This window comes from Hemiscyllium ocellatum, chromosome 24 (assembly GCF_020745735.1).
Source record: "Hemiscyllium ocellatum isolate sHemOce1 chromosome 24, sHemOce1.pat.X.cur, whole genome shotgun sequence".
Taxonomy (NCBI): Eukaryota; Metazoa; Chordata; class Chondrichthyes; order Orectolobiformes; family Hemiscylliidae; genus Hemiscyllium; species Hemiscyllium ocellatum.
The window spans coordinates 35,684,466-35,700,184 of NC_083424.1; the positions used below are offsets into that span (position 1 = coordinate 35,684,466).

At 37.7% G+C, this 15,719-nt stretch overlaps 1 protein-coding gene across 1 annotated transcript in view; it reads right to left on the reverse strand.

Moving 5' to 3' along the window:
- rbm19 (RNA binding motif protein 19) overlaps positions 1–15,719 on the reverse strand; it is a 248,632-nt gene that overhangs the window by 190,527 nt on the left and 42,386 nt on the right. The window contains exons 13-16 of the mRNA XM_060843698.1: positions 15,018–15,114; positions 12,300–12,410; positions 9,947–10,147; positions 7,978–8,077 (exon numbers count right to left, since the gene is read on the reverse strand). Of these exons, the coding sequence (XP_060699681.1) occupies positions 7,978–8,077; positions 9,947–10,147; positions 12,300–12,410; positions 15,018–15,114 (509 nt within the window). The remainder of the gene's footprint in view (positions 1–7,977; positions 8,078–9,946; positions 10,148–12,299; positions 12,411–15,017; positions 15,115–15,719) is intronic.

A 15,719-nucleotide genomic window follows, 5' to 3' on the forward strand; every position in this document is an offset into this window, starting at 1 on the left:
GATTGCAGGGAAAGGTGCCATGGAGCTGTGGGGGGAGGGTGTTGGGAGTGAAAGACGAGTGGACCAGCATGTCCCAGAAGGGGCGGCACGGTGGCACAGTGGTTAGCACTGTTGCCTCACAGTGCCAGAGACTCAGGTTCAATTTGTGCCTCAGGCAACTGATTGTGTGGAATTTGCACATTCTCCTCGTGTCTGCGTGGGTTTCCTCGGGTACTCCGGTTTCCTCCCATAGTCCAAAAATGCGCAGGTTAGTTGAATTGGCCATGCTAAATTGCCCATAGTGTTAGGTGAAGGGGTAAATATAGGGGAATGGGTTTGGGTGATTGCTCTTTGGCAGGTCGGTGTGGACTCGTTGGGCTGAAGGGCCTGTTTCCACACTGTAAGTAATCTAATCAAATGGTCTGCAAAAGGCTGACAGGGGAGGGGAGAGGAATGTGTGTCTGGTGGTGGCATCCTCCTGGAGGTGGCAGAAATGACAGCAAACGAACCTCTAGTATGGATGCTGGTGGGATGGTAGGTGAGGACAAGGGGTCCCTATTACTGCTGTAAAACGGAAGAAAGGGGGTGAGGGCTGAAGTGCAGGACATGGGTCACACCCAGTTGAGGGCGGTGCTGGGGAATCCTCCATTTAGGTGGACAATTTGGAGGCCACCTTTGTCAAATTTGGTTTCATCAGAACAGATGTGATGGAGACAGAGGAATTGGGAGAATGTATTAGTATCATTACAGGAAGGAGGGTGTAAGGATGTATAGTCGTAACTGTGGGAGTCAATTGGTTTGTAGTGGATTTTTTCACTTTCACTAATAAGATTTGAATCTGCATTGGATGGAATGTTTTGAGAAGAAATAACAGGGGATCTTTTGAGGATAATTTCACCATATGCTTTCCTTAAATTCCTCATCTAATGTTTTTCATTATAGAGTCTTCTTTCCCCTCTAAAAACCAAAGCAAAACTCTCTCCATGCTAAGCTCTCAACAAAATTCCATTTTAAATGACTCTCCTTCAATTCCACTTCAAATGGCTCTCCTTCAATTCCACCAATGTATGGACCTCCACTGACAAGTGCATTAATACAAGAGAGCTTCATTTAAAATCAGAGCAGTATCAACGTGCACTTTTCACACCAATTTCAATGCTTGCAACTTTCATTACAAAAACAAGTTTTGTTCTCAGGTATTGACTAATCCGCTCCAGTAATTACTCTTAACTGGATTCTATTATCTGATTGAAATTCGAAAGATATATTAAACTAGTATTACATAAGATATAAAAGCAAAGAAATATGTCATTCCACCCGATTAATCCATGCCAGAGTTTATGTTCCACTTGTCTGATTTTAAATTTTTGTACTTTTTTCCCCCAATACTCCCTCATGGAAAAATAGTGACTAAAAAAGATCAATTAGCATCAACACTCTTTCAGGACTGTGTCTGAAATAGCTATTTTTCACACAGAAGTATGGACAGCATCACCAGTCCATTTAGTTGCAGCTAGGAAAAGGCTGAGATATTACAGTCAAGCTTGCTGGGAACTCTAATGATATACAGGAAACAATGGTCATTAATAGGAACATTAGTGGATATTTTCCCTCTATAATTTGAGGACACATAGGTACCCTCTTCAGTTTTCTCTGGCTGAAATTGTTTAATACAAAGTGAGGCTTCTGTAGTTTTGAAAGAACTTCCAACAATGAAAAGTGATGTGTAACATAATGGAAAATCTTCAAAGCATAACCCAATGGTAGTACCTTTCAGTTAGCAGCAAGTTGAGAACGCAAACATTAATTAAGTCACCTAGTATTATATAGAAACCTAAATTAATTAATGAATAAATAGTAGTCATAAAGAACTGTTAAACAATGCATTACAATGCCTTTTAATTTCAGAATATTCAAGATAATTTAAGGTTCCAGGAACCATGCATCCTATTCTTGAATACAAAAAAAACAGCAACTTCATAAATCAGAGAATAAAAATATATTTTATACAACATATTTCATATAAATGGTGTAGGTGTTGATGAACCTGACTGAATCAATTCCTCTTATGCGACGTCAGTAGAACCATAAAACCACACATAAGTTGATGACAAGGTCATGTAATAACGTAAGTTAAGAGACTGAATAAGAGAATGTTTAATGAAAATAAAATATTCACTTTCTTGGAGTTTATACAGAGATTCATATACAATAGAAAAATATTCAGCAGCATTAATTCCCCAAGTCAAATGTTCTTAACACTTGTAATTTCCATCAAAATTAATCACTTCTACAACTAACATACTAATGCTGTTAAAAATCTGCACACAAAGGTTTACTTTAATGCTCAGGTGTTTTTAATTTCTTCTATTTGTTTCATGCAAAAGAAAATTTAAAATATTTCATTTGTTTAAATTTAGTAAGAAAGGGTTCTGTCAACTCAGGGGAAATTAATAAATCATTGACAGTTAATCCATCAGCAAAAAGATTTAAATGCAACTCCATCTGTGGCTTGCACGATAAAATGCAGTCACGCAAAGCAAAAAGCAGTTACATTATTCTTGAGCTACAAAATTCTGAGGTTTTCTGCATGCAAAGCACATCCTGCACAACAAAAGCTATTATCAGTGAACTGCAGCCTTCGCTGAGCATTCCCCTGAAGTTCATTATCACAGGGCCTGGGTCTCGGCACAGTAAGATAATAGTTCCCTGGTGACTAGTAGCCAGATTGGCATTGCTGCTTTCATTCTCAAAGCTCAAGGCTCACCTCCCCCAAAGGCCACTGTTGCAGCCTTATATATGTATGAAAAAACCATGAAAGTTCAAAATGAGTCATGTCCTTGAAGAAGAAAGAAGAGAGCACTGGGACAAGTATTAGCCTGTCACTAATACAATGCAGTCATATGTACTGCTTACAGAGTAAGCATTGCTTCATGTTGGACAACAGAGGCTTTGTTTTCGTCCCTTATTTTCTCAGGTGATCCTACCTAACTAAAGTATTTGTTGTAAGCTTTCAAGCTCTCTAATAAAAGTTACATAATATGCTCACATAATGTTCCATATTTTCAAAGATAAAAGCAAAAGCCATTGTTTTAGAAACAATCTACAACAAAGTTCGATTAAAACAGAAAAAAAGACTGAAATTAACTGCAGCATGCTTATGAATACAACCATAAATATCTTACAAGTATTAAGATACGTATTTTACCATGATCTATAATCTTCAGAGCAATTATCATGACCACAAATCATAACCCCAGATCACCTATGCACATGATTTTTTTTGAATAAATGAAACACAGCCAAACGTTGACTGCAGATCTAAATTCTGTAGCTGCCTAAAGAGAGAGTTTGGAATGTCATACCTGATGATGTGTCAATGGAGCTTCAAAAGGAAGAAATGCACTGCAAACTAAATTTATAACTTCCTCAGAGTTTGTAAACAGAGTATTATTGAAAACAAAACCATTCATTTGAGAAACATTTGCAGTTTCTCCCTTTCAGGAATACAGACAGTGGTTAAAATTGTGCTTTAACATTGTAGGGAATCTAATCTAACACGTGCGTGCACAACAATGTGGAAACAGTCCCTTTGACCCCACAAATCCTAACCAACCCTCCGAAGAATAACTCACACAGACCCATTTCCCTTTGACTAATGTACCTAACACTGGGGCAATTTAGCATGGCCAATCCACCTGACCTGCGCATCTTTGGATTGTGGGAGGAAACCGAAACACCCAAAGGAAACCGACGCAGACAGAGGAAGAATGCAACTCCACACAGACAGTTGCCCGAGGCTGGGATCGAACCTGGGTCCTGGTGCTGTGAGGCAGCAGTGATAATCACTCAGCAACCGTGCCGCCCCTTAACGAGTCTACACCGACCCTCTGAAGAGTAACTTACTCAGATCTATTCCACTACCCTATGTTTACCCATGACTAATGCACGCAACACTATGGACAATTTAGCATTGCCAATTCACCTAACCTGTTAATAGCCTTATTTCCTCGTGTTTAGATTAGTGTGTAAAGACAATTACAGTTCTGAGAAAAGCCATTTAAACACACCTGCACTGCAGGTAAAAGAAAATACAAGTCTTCAAGTGCTGCCAATAATCTACCGCTGAAAGGAATCAGGATGAAATACCATGAGTCACTCTACAAACCAAGAAGTTTGAAATGAACTGTTCAACTGCTGATGTCAATGCAACCTGTAACATCCATTTAAACAGCTACAATATTCAACTTTCAATATATCACAAACAATTCAGAGGGTGAACTGTATGTATTTTTAAAATTAAAAAACATCTTTTTTTAGAGTCCTCTTTATTTCTAATCTGTGTGTATGGGTGTCATATTACTAAGCCTTCTTTCATTTAGTAATTAACAAATTCACCTTTTCTGGTAATTCATGAATGTTTGGTTATACTGGTTCAAAGTAAAGCAAAAGTTTATTTGGTCTAGGAGAAAGCCAAAGTGGAAATGGAATGGGAAAGATGTAAAATTGAAAGGCAAAAGAAATCAACATGACATACCAAAACTGAAAACTTGCCACTCCATATACAGCAGAAGCATGGAGGATCTCGAATTCGAATAATATTATCCATTTTGACATCATATATACTGCTACAAATTGTGAGCACAAATGCAAATAACATAACATTGTCAGGAAAATGTTACATTATGTTACATTGGGCGGCACGGTGGCTCAGTGGTTAGCACTGCTGCCTCACAGCGCCAAGGGCCTGGGTTTGATTCCAGCCTTGGGCAAGCATCTGCGTGGGTTTCCTCCAGGTGCTCCAGTTTCCTTGTAAAAATGTGCAGGTTAGCTGTGCTAAATTGCCCATAGTGTTCAGGGATGTGTAAGCTAGGGGTAAAAAGAAGGTAGGGGGAAATGGCTCTGGGTGAGTTACTCTTCAGAGGGTCAATGTGGACTTCTTAGACCGAAGGGGCTGTTTCCACACTGTGGAGATTTTGTGATTCTAAATCTTAAGAAAAACACTTCATCATAAATTACAATACTCAGGGCCCATAAACTCCATTCAGTCTTTAACAAGAGTCACTCCACTGCAGTATAAGTTGGAATCCTATGTAACTGCTGCCCTCACTAGGATAGGACAGAACCAATTAAAGCTCATTTCACAAGATAGATTCAGAATCAAACCTGGACCATTTTGTCTTTATAGTTTAGTACTATCAGAGTGATTTGGAGATAGTGAGGATTGCAGATGCTGGAGTGAGAGAGTGGATAAAGTGGAGCTGGAAAAAACACAGCAGATCAAACAGCATCAGGGGAGAGGGAGAGATTCAATGTTTCAGAAACATCACTTCCCCCCTCTTCTGATGCTGCTTGACCTGCTGTACTATGTCCAGCTCCACTCTTTAGCTACTCCACTATAACAGTGATATCTGAACCCACTAGGTCATTCTGAAAGAAGTTTAGTTTTCAAATTCTACAAAATTTTATGAAGATGAAATCTAGATTATTGCTAAATTCAGTGGGAAATTTAAGAAAAAAATGCTTGTGACAAAAATATTTCACAAACCGAAAAGAAACTACCCTGTTTCCCTCCAGTTTATTTTCTAGTACAGGAATTACATGGTTTTTCTCCATAGTGTTGTCCAAATTCAGGACGTGATACTGACAGGCAATGAGCCAAAAATATGGTTTATATTAGCCTAGATGTTGTGTACAGGGGCAATGATCACTGGGTTGCCAGTGCAGTTGTAAATTTCCATAACTCAATGCTCCAATGCATTTTTACCAGATCTTCTGAGATTGGCTGTAATAGAAACATGCAGAACAGGGTCTACCATTCTTGTTTTTCAGCCAAATTTCAGATCCACACTGTCATTGCCCCTTTCATTTCATGAGCTACAACTTTAAACAATGACTTTTGAAAGTCCAAGTACACCATCTCAACTGCATTACCATTCTCCACTACATCATTAGTTAAATACAGATTGCCGTGTTTATAGATTTGTGCTGACTTTTAAAGTAAGAAATCACATTTGCCCAAATAACATGATACATCATTTCTTATTTCGTAGGCAAATTGTTCAAAATGTTTGCATTATGCCAGTATTTAATCAATTGATTAATCAATGGCTTATAACACTCCCAAATGCCAAAGTGCAAAATTCAAAACCTGAAAATTTATGTGATAAACAGGATTTGTAATTCTAAGACAGACAATGCATTTCCTAACCTTATTCTATTGGGAAGCAGACTGCATAATTCACTCATAAGTCACAAGCAAGATACAATGATCTTCCTTATGACTGAATAAATAAAATATTGGCCAACATCCTGCAGAATACAACTTTTTGACAAATATATTTTTTGGCTACATCAGGACTAACAGATAGTGAAGAGTATTGAATCACGAAAGAACATAAATTCAACAAAGTATACTGACCCTTCCCAAACTATTAAGAACCAAATTTCAACAATGACTAGCATTTATATAGAACTTTCAATATTGTGAAATGTTCCATGGCATTTCAAAGGCAGTTTATCATGAGATTTTACCCTGAGCCATATCAGCCAAAACATCAAAGGACAAAACATCAAAACATAAAGGGAAAGAGGGAGGTTGTGAGTCAGAGAGATTTAGGAAGGGAACCTAAAGTTTACAGCCTAGACAGATGACAACATGGCAACTAATGATACAGCACTGCAATTCAGAAGTATAGAAAGGGTCAGAATTGGAGAAGTGCAGTCAGATTGTTGCCTGTGGCTGCCAGACATGAGACATTTCCCATGGGGAGGAGAAAATCAGAATTATTCTCAACCCAAAAGTCTTACATGGGAAATTTTGACCTGTAAAATTAGACAGATCTTCATAGTCATGTGGAAGTAAATCAGCACGTGTTGGATATACATAGTGAGAAAAAGAAGCTCAAGCTCGTCAGCCCTAAAAGCGTATGCACAGAGTGGCAAACTAGCTGGTTGCAAATTTGTTGTGTTCCTGACAGACAAATTGCAGAGTGTGAACGTCAAACTTAGTTTGATTGTGATTTCACAATGTCATACAAATTTGTCTCTGGATTGTTGAAACAAATTGAAAAGTTCTTTAGGACAGTTATGGGCAAGTTATTGTCATGGTTACAATGTTTACTCACTCTAAGGATTTCATAGCTAATTGCTTTCTTTTAAATTACCAGTGGCTGCTGTTAAATTACTCTTGGAAGAGTGAAGTCATCTATACAAAATATCTTGAATATTTTACACTTACAATCAACATACAGCTCTGTACTGCATATGCTGGGTAAGTTATTTTTACTTTTCATTGATGAAGTGAATTCAACATGTACATTTCTTTAACTAAACTCTTAACTGAAAGGGTGCATGTATAATCTCTCTCAAATATAACATTTAAAATGTTGTCAATCATTATCATTGAGAACCCATTAAAACAAAACTGAAGCATACTTTTGGAAGACTTAAAATGATATTTAGGTTTGGTATGCTTTTCAAGTCATTTGAAAGTCAAAACAGTGGATCATCATTCAACTCCTATAGTGTGGAAAGAGGCCATCATTTCTGCATCAACCCTCCGAAGACCATCCCACCCAGACCCAGCACCTCTTCATCCCCTAACCCCGCATTTACCATGATTAATCCACCTAACATTCACATTCCTAGACACTATGGGCAATTTCACATGGCCAATCTACCTAAACTGCACATCTTTGCACTGTAGGAGCATCCGACAACAACCTGCACAGCCACAAGGAGAACATGCAAACTTCACACAGTCAGTCGTCCAATGTTGGAATTGAATCTGGGTCCCTGGCACTGTAAAATAGCAGTGCTAACCATGGAGCCACTGTGCCAGAGAATGGGCACCCACGATGGGAAAGGACAGAAAAAGAGAGAGGGTGAGACAGTGAGAACACATAGCACATCTCTGCTGAGCTCTGAACATTTACCAATTGACTAATTTTGTACATAAACATACATAATTTTAATAACACTAATGTTTTTATTTACCTGTATTACTTTGTTTCTCTTCAGGTTTCTTTATCTCTGGGGTTGAGGAGCAGAACACATCCATTGGAGCCCACTCAAGGTAAAGTGGTACATGCTGAAACTACATGTTAAAATAAAGGATATGGAAATATTTCAATCTGGTTGTAATGGATAAAGCCTGCATAATCCTGGCAACCTAATACAGCTGTGATTTTCTAATTCTCTATTTTTGCGGCATTATTTTGGTAAACTAAATAAAACCTTTTATTTGAGACCAACTCTGGCATTTATTTGAAGTGAGGAAAACTGTCTTAAATGCTTTACACACTTTCCTCAAATGGGAATCCTAAATGTTCTTTAAATTATCTAAACAATCTAATAATTTTTCAGCTATTGAGTACAATTGCAACCATGATTGGTTCACACGTGATCATTGCAAACTGCAGCCCTTAATCTGCAAAACTTAAAATTCTATATAAATAATCTGCAATGCTGGTTTTGAATTACAATTCATCAAGCTCCAAAGAATAGAATTAGATAAAATTGGCAGAATAGAAAAGAGCTGTTCAGGCAAACTAATCTGTGTCATGCTTATACTCCCCACAAGTCTCCTGCAATTCCATCATCTTAGTCATTCATGTTTTCCCTTTTCCTTTTCTGTCATGCTCTTATCCATTTTCCTTTAGAAAGAATCTAAACCATTTGGCTCAACCATTTCCTGTAGTTACAGAACAAACCACACACAGCAAAATAATTCTTCTTTTTTGCCTATCAGATTTCTCAGTAACTATTAAGTGATGTTTGGCGTATAACTTTGGATTTTCAAGGAGGAACATTTTCTTGATATCTACCCTATTCAAACCAATTACAATTTTAGAACCTTCACTTTAGAAGCAAATGGAATGTTTTCGTGAATGTTTCTTGCTCCAAAATGCTGCAATTTTTTTGTTCACTTTTCATATTTGCAGCGGATCTGCAGTATTTTGCTCTTCTGTACTTCTAAGTTTCTCACTTTGTAAAATTCCTATTTTATTCATAATTATGCAATAGCTGCAATTTCACTGTCACAATTCTTGGGTAACTCTTTTTGTATCTTGTTCAGTTTTTCTATGTCCTTTCTGGAATATGGTGATGATTTTGTGCTCTCTTCAGTAAGGAGGAGGGTACGTGTTTCATGCCCTCTCCCCCCAACTCCATGACTGAGAAATCCACCAGATCAAGCTCCAATAGCCACGTATGATCTCATCAGTGGGTTTCATGACATACCAGATGTGTCATCACTCAATTGTTGCCAACCAATTGGATCTGGAGATCATTGCCAAGACTAGGTTGTACAGCCATAAATGGTGACCAGGGCAAGAAATGTGTGCATCTTGTGGGCGGGTGGTTTAATCATGGGATAGTGGCAAGGGCAAGGTGGCTTTCAGTGCCATTCATCCCCCAAATTGGTCCCAGATTGAGAAAAATATGGGACCCTCCCTCTTTAAACCAGCTTTGATTTCAGAGACAGGAAAGTAGCAATCTTTCTTGATTGCTGGGAACACAGGTATTTAGGTAATAGTGGATTGAGGCTCTTACGAATTTGGTAATTGATCACAAAGGACTTCATTGTTGGTGGATGGGATCATTGTCCATGGACATTCTCACCCGGAAATTAATTGAGGTGACAAGAAGTGGATAGATCACAGCAGCACCAAGCCATCCGATTATCTGCACCTTCCTGTCACATCTATGGAAGGAAAGTCCAACATATGGTGACCAGAATTTTGTACATTACTCTGCATTCTGACCACCAGCCAGCGATTTGTTTGTTCCTCAAAGTAAAAAGCTGAAACATTGATCTGCTATTGCATATGGGTTCACTTCTATAATATTGTCATTACTGATTACTTGACTCAAAAACAGTGCCCAAGATGTTAAGCGTTCTGCTTTGCATCAGTAAATTAATCACAAGAATTAATTTGGATATGTAGTAGTTGCAATAGTATACCTTGGAATATGCAAGCTTTGTAAACGCCTGTTTTGCCTCTGTAGGTTCTAGGAATTCCACAATGGCAGTTACGCCAGCTGGTGGAAGTAAAACACGTGCAAGATCTCCATACTTCTTAAATACTTTCTCCAATTCTTCCACTTGTGTTCCAACAGGAATATTCTTTACAAGGATAACTGTTTTACTTCTCTTCCCAACACCCTACAAGTATGAAATATTAATACAAATATCATTTAAAAATTATAAAATATTACCTGTATTAGCACAATTGCATGCAAAATTATATATTTAGATGTCAATCAACTACTTATGTTTTTGCAAGTGTTTTTGAAGCATTATCCAATCACAAATTTTCCCACTCTTTACAAAGACTAGTTGTCTTTGACCTATATGAGTGCTTGCCTTTCACCCATTATTCCCTACAAATCTTGATGTGCTCCATCCCATGATAAATTTGCCTTTGAGATGGCACAATCTAACATGCTCTCTTTCCTTGACGTGCTAGTTAAGAGACCTGCCTACCTACACAAATCAGTATGTACATTGGGATTTACATAATCCTCCCTGTGCTAGAAGATTGGCTTTATCAGGGATCTTTTAAACTGGACCCAAGACATTTGTTCACCTTGCAAGCGTGGAACAAAGATAAAGCACGCTGAAGCTATGCTGTAGGACAGCAGTGATCCTAAGCAGAATACTGTTCACTGCAGGTCGTGGAACTTGGCACATACACCAAAGTTCCAACTCTTATTCCAATAAAGTGCCTTGTCTATCCCAAAAATGCTGGTAGAACAAAATATTTTAATAACGTAAAAAACAAGTTAAGCAAGCTATTCCATGCTGCCACTATGCACAGTGACTTGAGTGATATTTTCCACTGACAGGATGCTGTGATCAGTCTAAGATGATGTTCAGCTTTTCATATAATTCAATGATAGTACCATGCCAGGTACACAGGCATACATTACAACTACTGGCTAAATGAATCATATAAAAACATGAAATAGGCAGAGTACAAGGTCATAGTCAGCTAGTCCATAGAATTATAGAATCCCTACAGTTGTAAAACACAAAAAATATTTGTTGTCAGATTTGATTCCACGATCGAGTAGCACTTGGTGAACCAAGTATTCAGAGCACATTAACAGTTACATTAACAACCAACTGATGATCAGCCAAACTCATAATGTGGCTCATTAACACATGTTAAAAGTGACAAATTCATGCACAGGGACCTGTTTGCCATGAAGGAATATATTCAAAGGGTTGTCTCTTTTGAGCCTATTGTTTGCCAATACAATGTTCTTGCCAATCAAAGCTAACCAACCAATTAACACCTTTTTCTCCCACAATATATTCTGTTGTGATTGGTTGAAACTTGGCACTCTTGAGTTTGTGCTCACAAGTGCAGGATGAAAAGCTTCAGCAACATGTCTCCATTTTCAGCAGCAATCAATATCTGGACTACTAAGTGATAAACCTACCCATTCACTTTTGTATTCAATATTGCTAATTATAAAAAAACAGTGTGAATTTCTATCAGGATTCCCTATGATTAGATTAGAGTAGATGCCCTACAGCATGGAAACAGGCCCTTCGGCCCAACAAGTCCAGACCCTCCGAAGAGTAACCCATCCAAACCCATTCCCCACATTTACCCCTGACTAATGCACCTAACACTATGAGTAATTTAGTATGGCCAATTCACCTGACTTGCACATCTTTGGATTGTGGGAGGAAACTGAAGTACCCGGAGGAGACCCAGGCAGACACGGGAAGACTCCACACAGACAGACAGTCACCCAAGGTTGGAATCGAACTCAGGTCCCTGGCGTTGAGAGGCAGCACTGCTAACCACTGTGCCACCATGCCTCCCCAAAATTATGTTAGGAATAATCCAAAATTACATTGTCCTTTTCTTTATTAACACTTATTTTCCGGCAGTAAAGTTTGACCTTACATTAGAGATCGCAGAGAAAAAAAGCTCAATTAATTAAGTTATTTTGTATTAATTCTGAATATCAGAAATAAGCAAAAAAACCCAATAAATTGTCAGAAGTATTTACACATTCTCTGGATTTTTAATATGTATTGTCAGTGAATGCTCCTTTTCCACAAAAAGAATACTGTTAAATATTGAACTGAAGTACTGATTGGAATTTCTTGTGCTCTTTTTCTGAGACTATGTTTGATGGAAAACATGTTCGAGCTACTGGACAAAAGATTAATTACCACATGCTTCACGCTTCAGCAACAGTGCAAAAAATACATTAATGTTTCTGATAATGCATTAATCAACAAAGTTATTAACACTCATCTGAAGTGTCAGCTGTATTTATTTGGATTGTCTTACCTGACTGAAAGAGTCCAACCTAACTCCATTATCTATCAAGAACTGCCTGGTCTCTTGTACTATCTCCGTCTCTCCCAGGGCCATGCGGACTGCAACACTGCCTTTTCCTTCCTTTAAAACATCAAAGCAAATATCAACAAGCTGAGTTTATATCTGTCAAAGTGTTCTGCACATTTTTGAAAACCACTTCCTCAGAAGAAGACACCAATACTATGAAGTGATTGAAATACAGATTTTAATTCACTCTACTCAAGTTTAGATTGAAAAATGCTACTTAATCCTGCATAAACTTGTACTGCATTTGCTGGCAATCAAAATTTTGAATGACCCAGTGTCGATTATTATTTCAGTTTTATTAAGCAATAACATCACAAATCCTCTCCTGCGAATGTCATCGCATAAGAACACCAGATGGCAAGTTTTTAATGCAAAAAAAAATTTTTCAGTTTCCAATATGTCATGAATGAATTTGCACCCATTTATGCAAGACATAAAGCAAGACAGAGAGAGGGACTGATTCCAAAGAGATGTTATATAGTGTATCAGAATATAGCTGGTGAACCTTTGCAGCTAGATAGCTTGTTGGTCGCAGCATTGTGCCGCAGGCCAGATAATTCCAGACTCATGGCCCAAAGTTCAGGAGACCCTATAACAAACAGGACCAAAACACTCCTAAAAATACTTTATACATGAGATCATTTAATCACGAGTAAGGAAGCTGGACAGTTGTGAGGAAAAAAAATGGAGAATGGTGATAAATTCAGCAATTAAGTCAAACCTAAAATATAACAAAAAATACTTCAGTTGAATTTAGCTGCAGATCTACTTATGATCTATTGCCTTTCCAGATTTATTGACTATTATGAGATGAGGGAGGAACCTTTTAGTTTAATAGCTGTTGGCATCTACAATTTAGGAGGGTGTGATTAAACATTTAGAAAAATTTAAACTGGTTAGAGAAATAAAATAGATTTGTGAAGGATAGGTCATGTCTTAGAACCTAAACAATTTTTTTGAGGAAGCACTTGAAATAGCAGACAAGGAAATGTTTATGGATGTAGTTTATGTGGACTTCAGAAGGCAATTAATAAAATTCATAGACAATCAGCTAAAATTAAAATACCTGGAATGGAAGGCAAATTATTAATCTGGTCAGATGATTGTTTAGGTAATAAAACAGGGAGATAAGGAGATATCAGCATTCCCATATTCAAAATTCCTCTTTTAAGTCAGAACTCATTCAGTCTGGGAAATATGCCACTATTTGTTCATCATCACTGGCTGAATATGTTGGTGTCCCCACATCATACCATCATAGGAGCACCATCCCCACATAAACTACAGCAGCTCAAAACAATGACTCACCACATCAAGTGCAAAGGGAACAGATAGCCATTGCTGCATTACCAGCAATTTCCAAATCGTGTGAACGAACAACCTAAAGGCATTTTTAAAAAAAGGTAGAAGTGGCAAGGAAGTCATCAGTGATGACCCACAAGGACCTTTGCTGGGGCCTTGAACTATATTCATTAATGACATTAATAACACATGAGAAAGCCAATATCCAATTTTGCCACAGACACAAACATTGACAGCACAATAAGCAGTGTGGACAGAAGCATAGAAATACAAAGTGATATTAACATGTTAACTGAATGAGTAAATATGGGGCAGATGAATTTCAAAACAGAAGTACAAAAATCATCCATTTTGGACCAAAAGAAACATACACACGTTGTTTTTAAAATGATGAGAAGCTACAAATATAACAGCTCCAAAGAAATTTTAGATTACAATATAGAGTAAAAAGTGAGGTCTGCAGATGCTGGAGATCAGAGCTGAAAATGTGTTGCTGGTTAAAGCGCAGCAGGTCAGGCAGCATCCAAGGAACAGGAAATTCGATGTTTCGGGCAAAAGCCCTTCATTAGGAATGAGGAAAATGTGTCCAGCAGGCTAAGATAAAAGGTAGGGAGGAGGGACTAGATTACAATATAGCCAATACAAAACACTAATGTAATCTTTAATAAATAAAAGGATGAGAATATAAAAGGGAGGAAAATACATTATAGCTATTCAAAGCTCATGTTAGAGCACATCTGGAGATGGTGTATTTCTTGGCTATCACATCCAAAAGGAGCTGTGGGAAGAATGCTGCTCAGATTCACCAAAATGTTACCAGATCTCCAAAGTTAAGTTGCAAAGGAGAGATCACATCAATTAGGGTTGTGATAGCTGGAATATGAAAGGTTGAGGAGATTTTGTTGAGGGTCTTAGGATTTTGGAAAGAATAGAAAAGTTAGATAAAGAGAAATAATTTCTGCACTGTGGATATCTTGGACAAGACGACATAACCTTCAAATCAGAGCCATTCAGGAGAGAAGGGAGGATCAACATCACAGATAAAGCAGCAAAGGCATAAACCTCATTCCCAAAAAATGTCCAAGCAAAATTCATAATTTTCAATTTGAGACTGACAGTTTTGCTAACAAGTAACATTAAGGGATATGGATTCAAACCAGAAAATGTAGATTTTTCACCTGTGAGTTGTGCACAGTGCTTTCAGAAGTGGAAGTTCCTAGTTGTAGTTATTTTGGTGCGAGAGGTGGGCTCTCACAAATTTTACCTCAAGACAAGGCATTCATTGGTTTATCAAAATACATATAGCATAAATATTTTGGATAAAACTATTTGTGCAATCCAAATAAAAACAAAACTTACGTGATCTAGCACTTGGCTTTTTGTAGCATTATATTTTGCTGCTATTGTATCAGCAACAGCATTCGTTCCCATAAATAAAGTATTCCAATTATGTGAGCTGAAAAATACAAGGATAGTCATATTCCACATCGAAATTGATTAACTTCACTGCTTAAGGATCCTGCTTCTAGCCAAAAATGGAGTGTGCGCATGCTTCTAGTTCAGCTCAGATATACGTGTGAACAGCTCTACTCAGAACGATGCATTCAATATATGCTTGTTCAGTGGGCAAGCATTGCTCTCAGTTCATTGGAGAGAAAATGAGCTGAGTTGATTATATGGATTTCCTGATTTGGAGTTGCCGGTGTTGGACTGGGGTGTACAAAGTTCAAAATCACACAACACCAGGTTATAGTCCGACAGGTTTAATTGGAAGTACACTAGCTTGCGGAGCGCTGCTCCTTAAGAATGAAGGAGCAGCGCTCCAAAGGCTGGTATGTTTCCAATTAAACCTGATTGATGTCCTACTTATTTCATGGGGCTAAAGATAAATTTTTAAAACAAAAATTTCATTGATACAGGTTTCCTACAGCAAACCCTATCATTTTTTAATCATTGTCTAAGTTTGAGATAGAATGTTCTGACTTTACATTTTCTGCTTTAAGAGAGAGAGAGATAGGATTCCACAATTTCAGTTCAATGGCTGAGATACATTTGTCAATT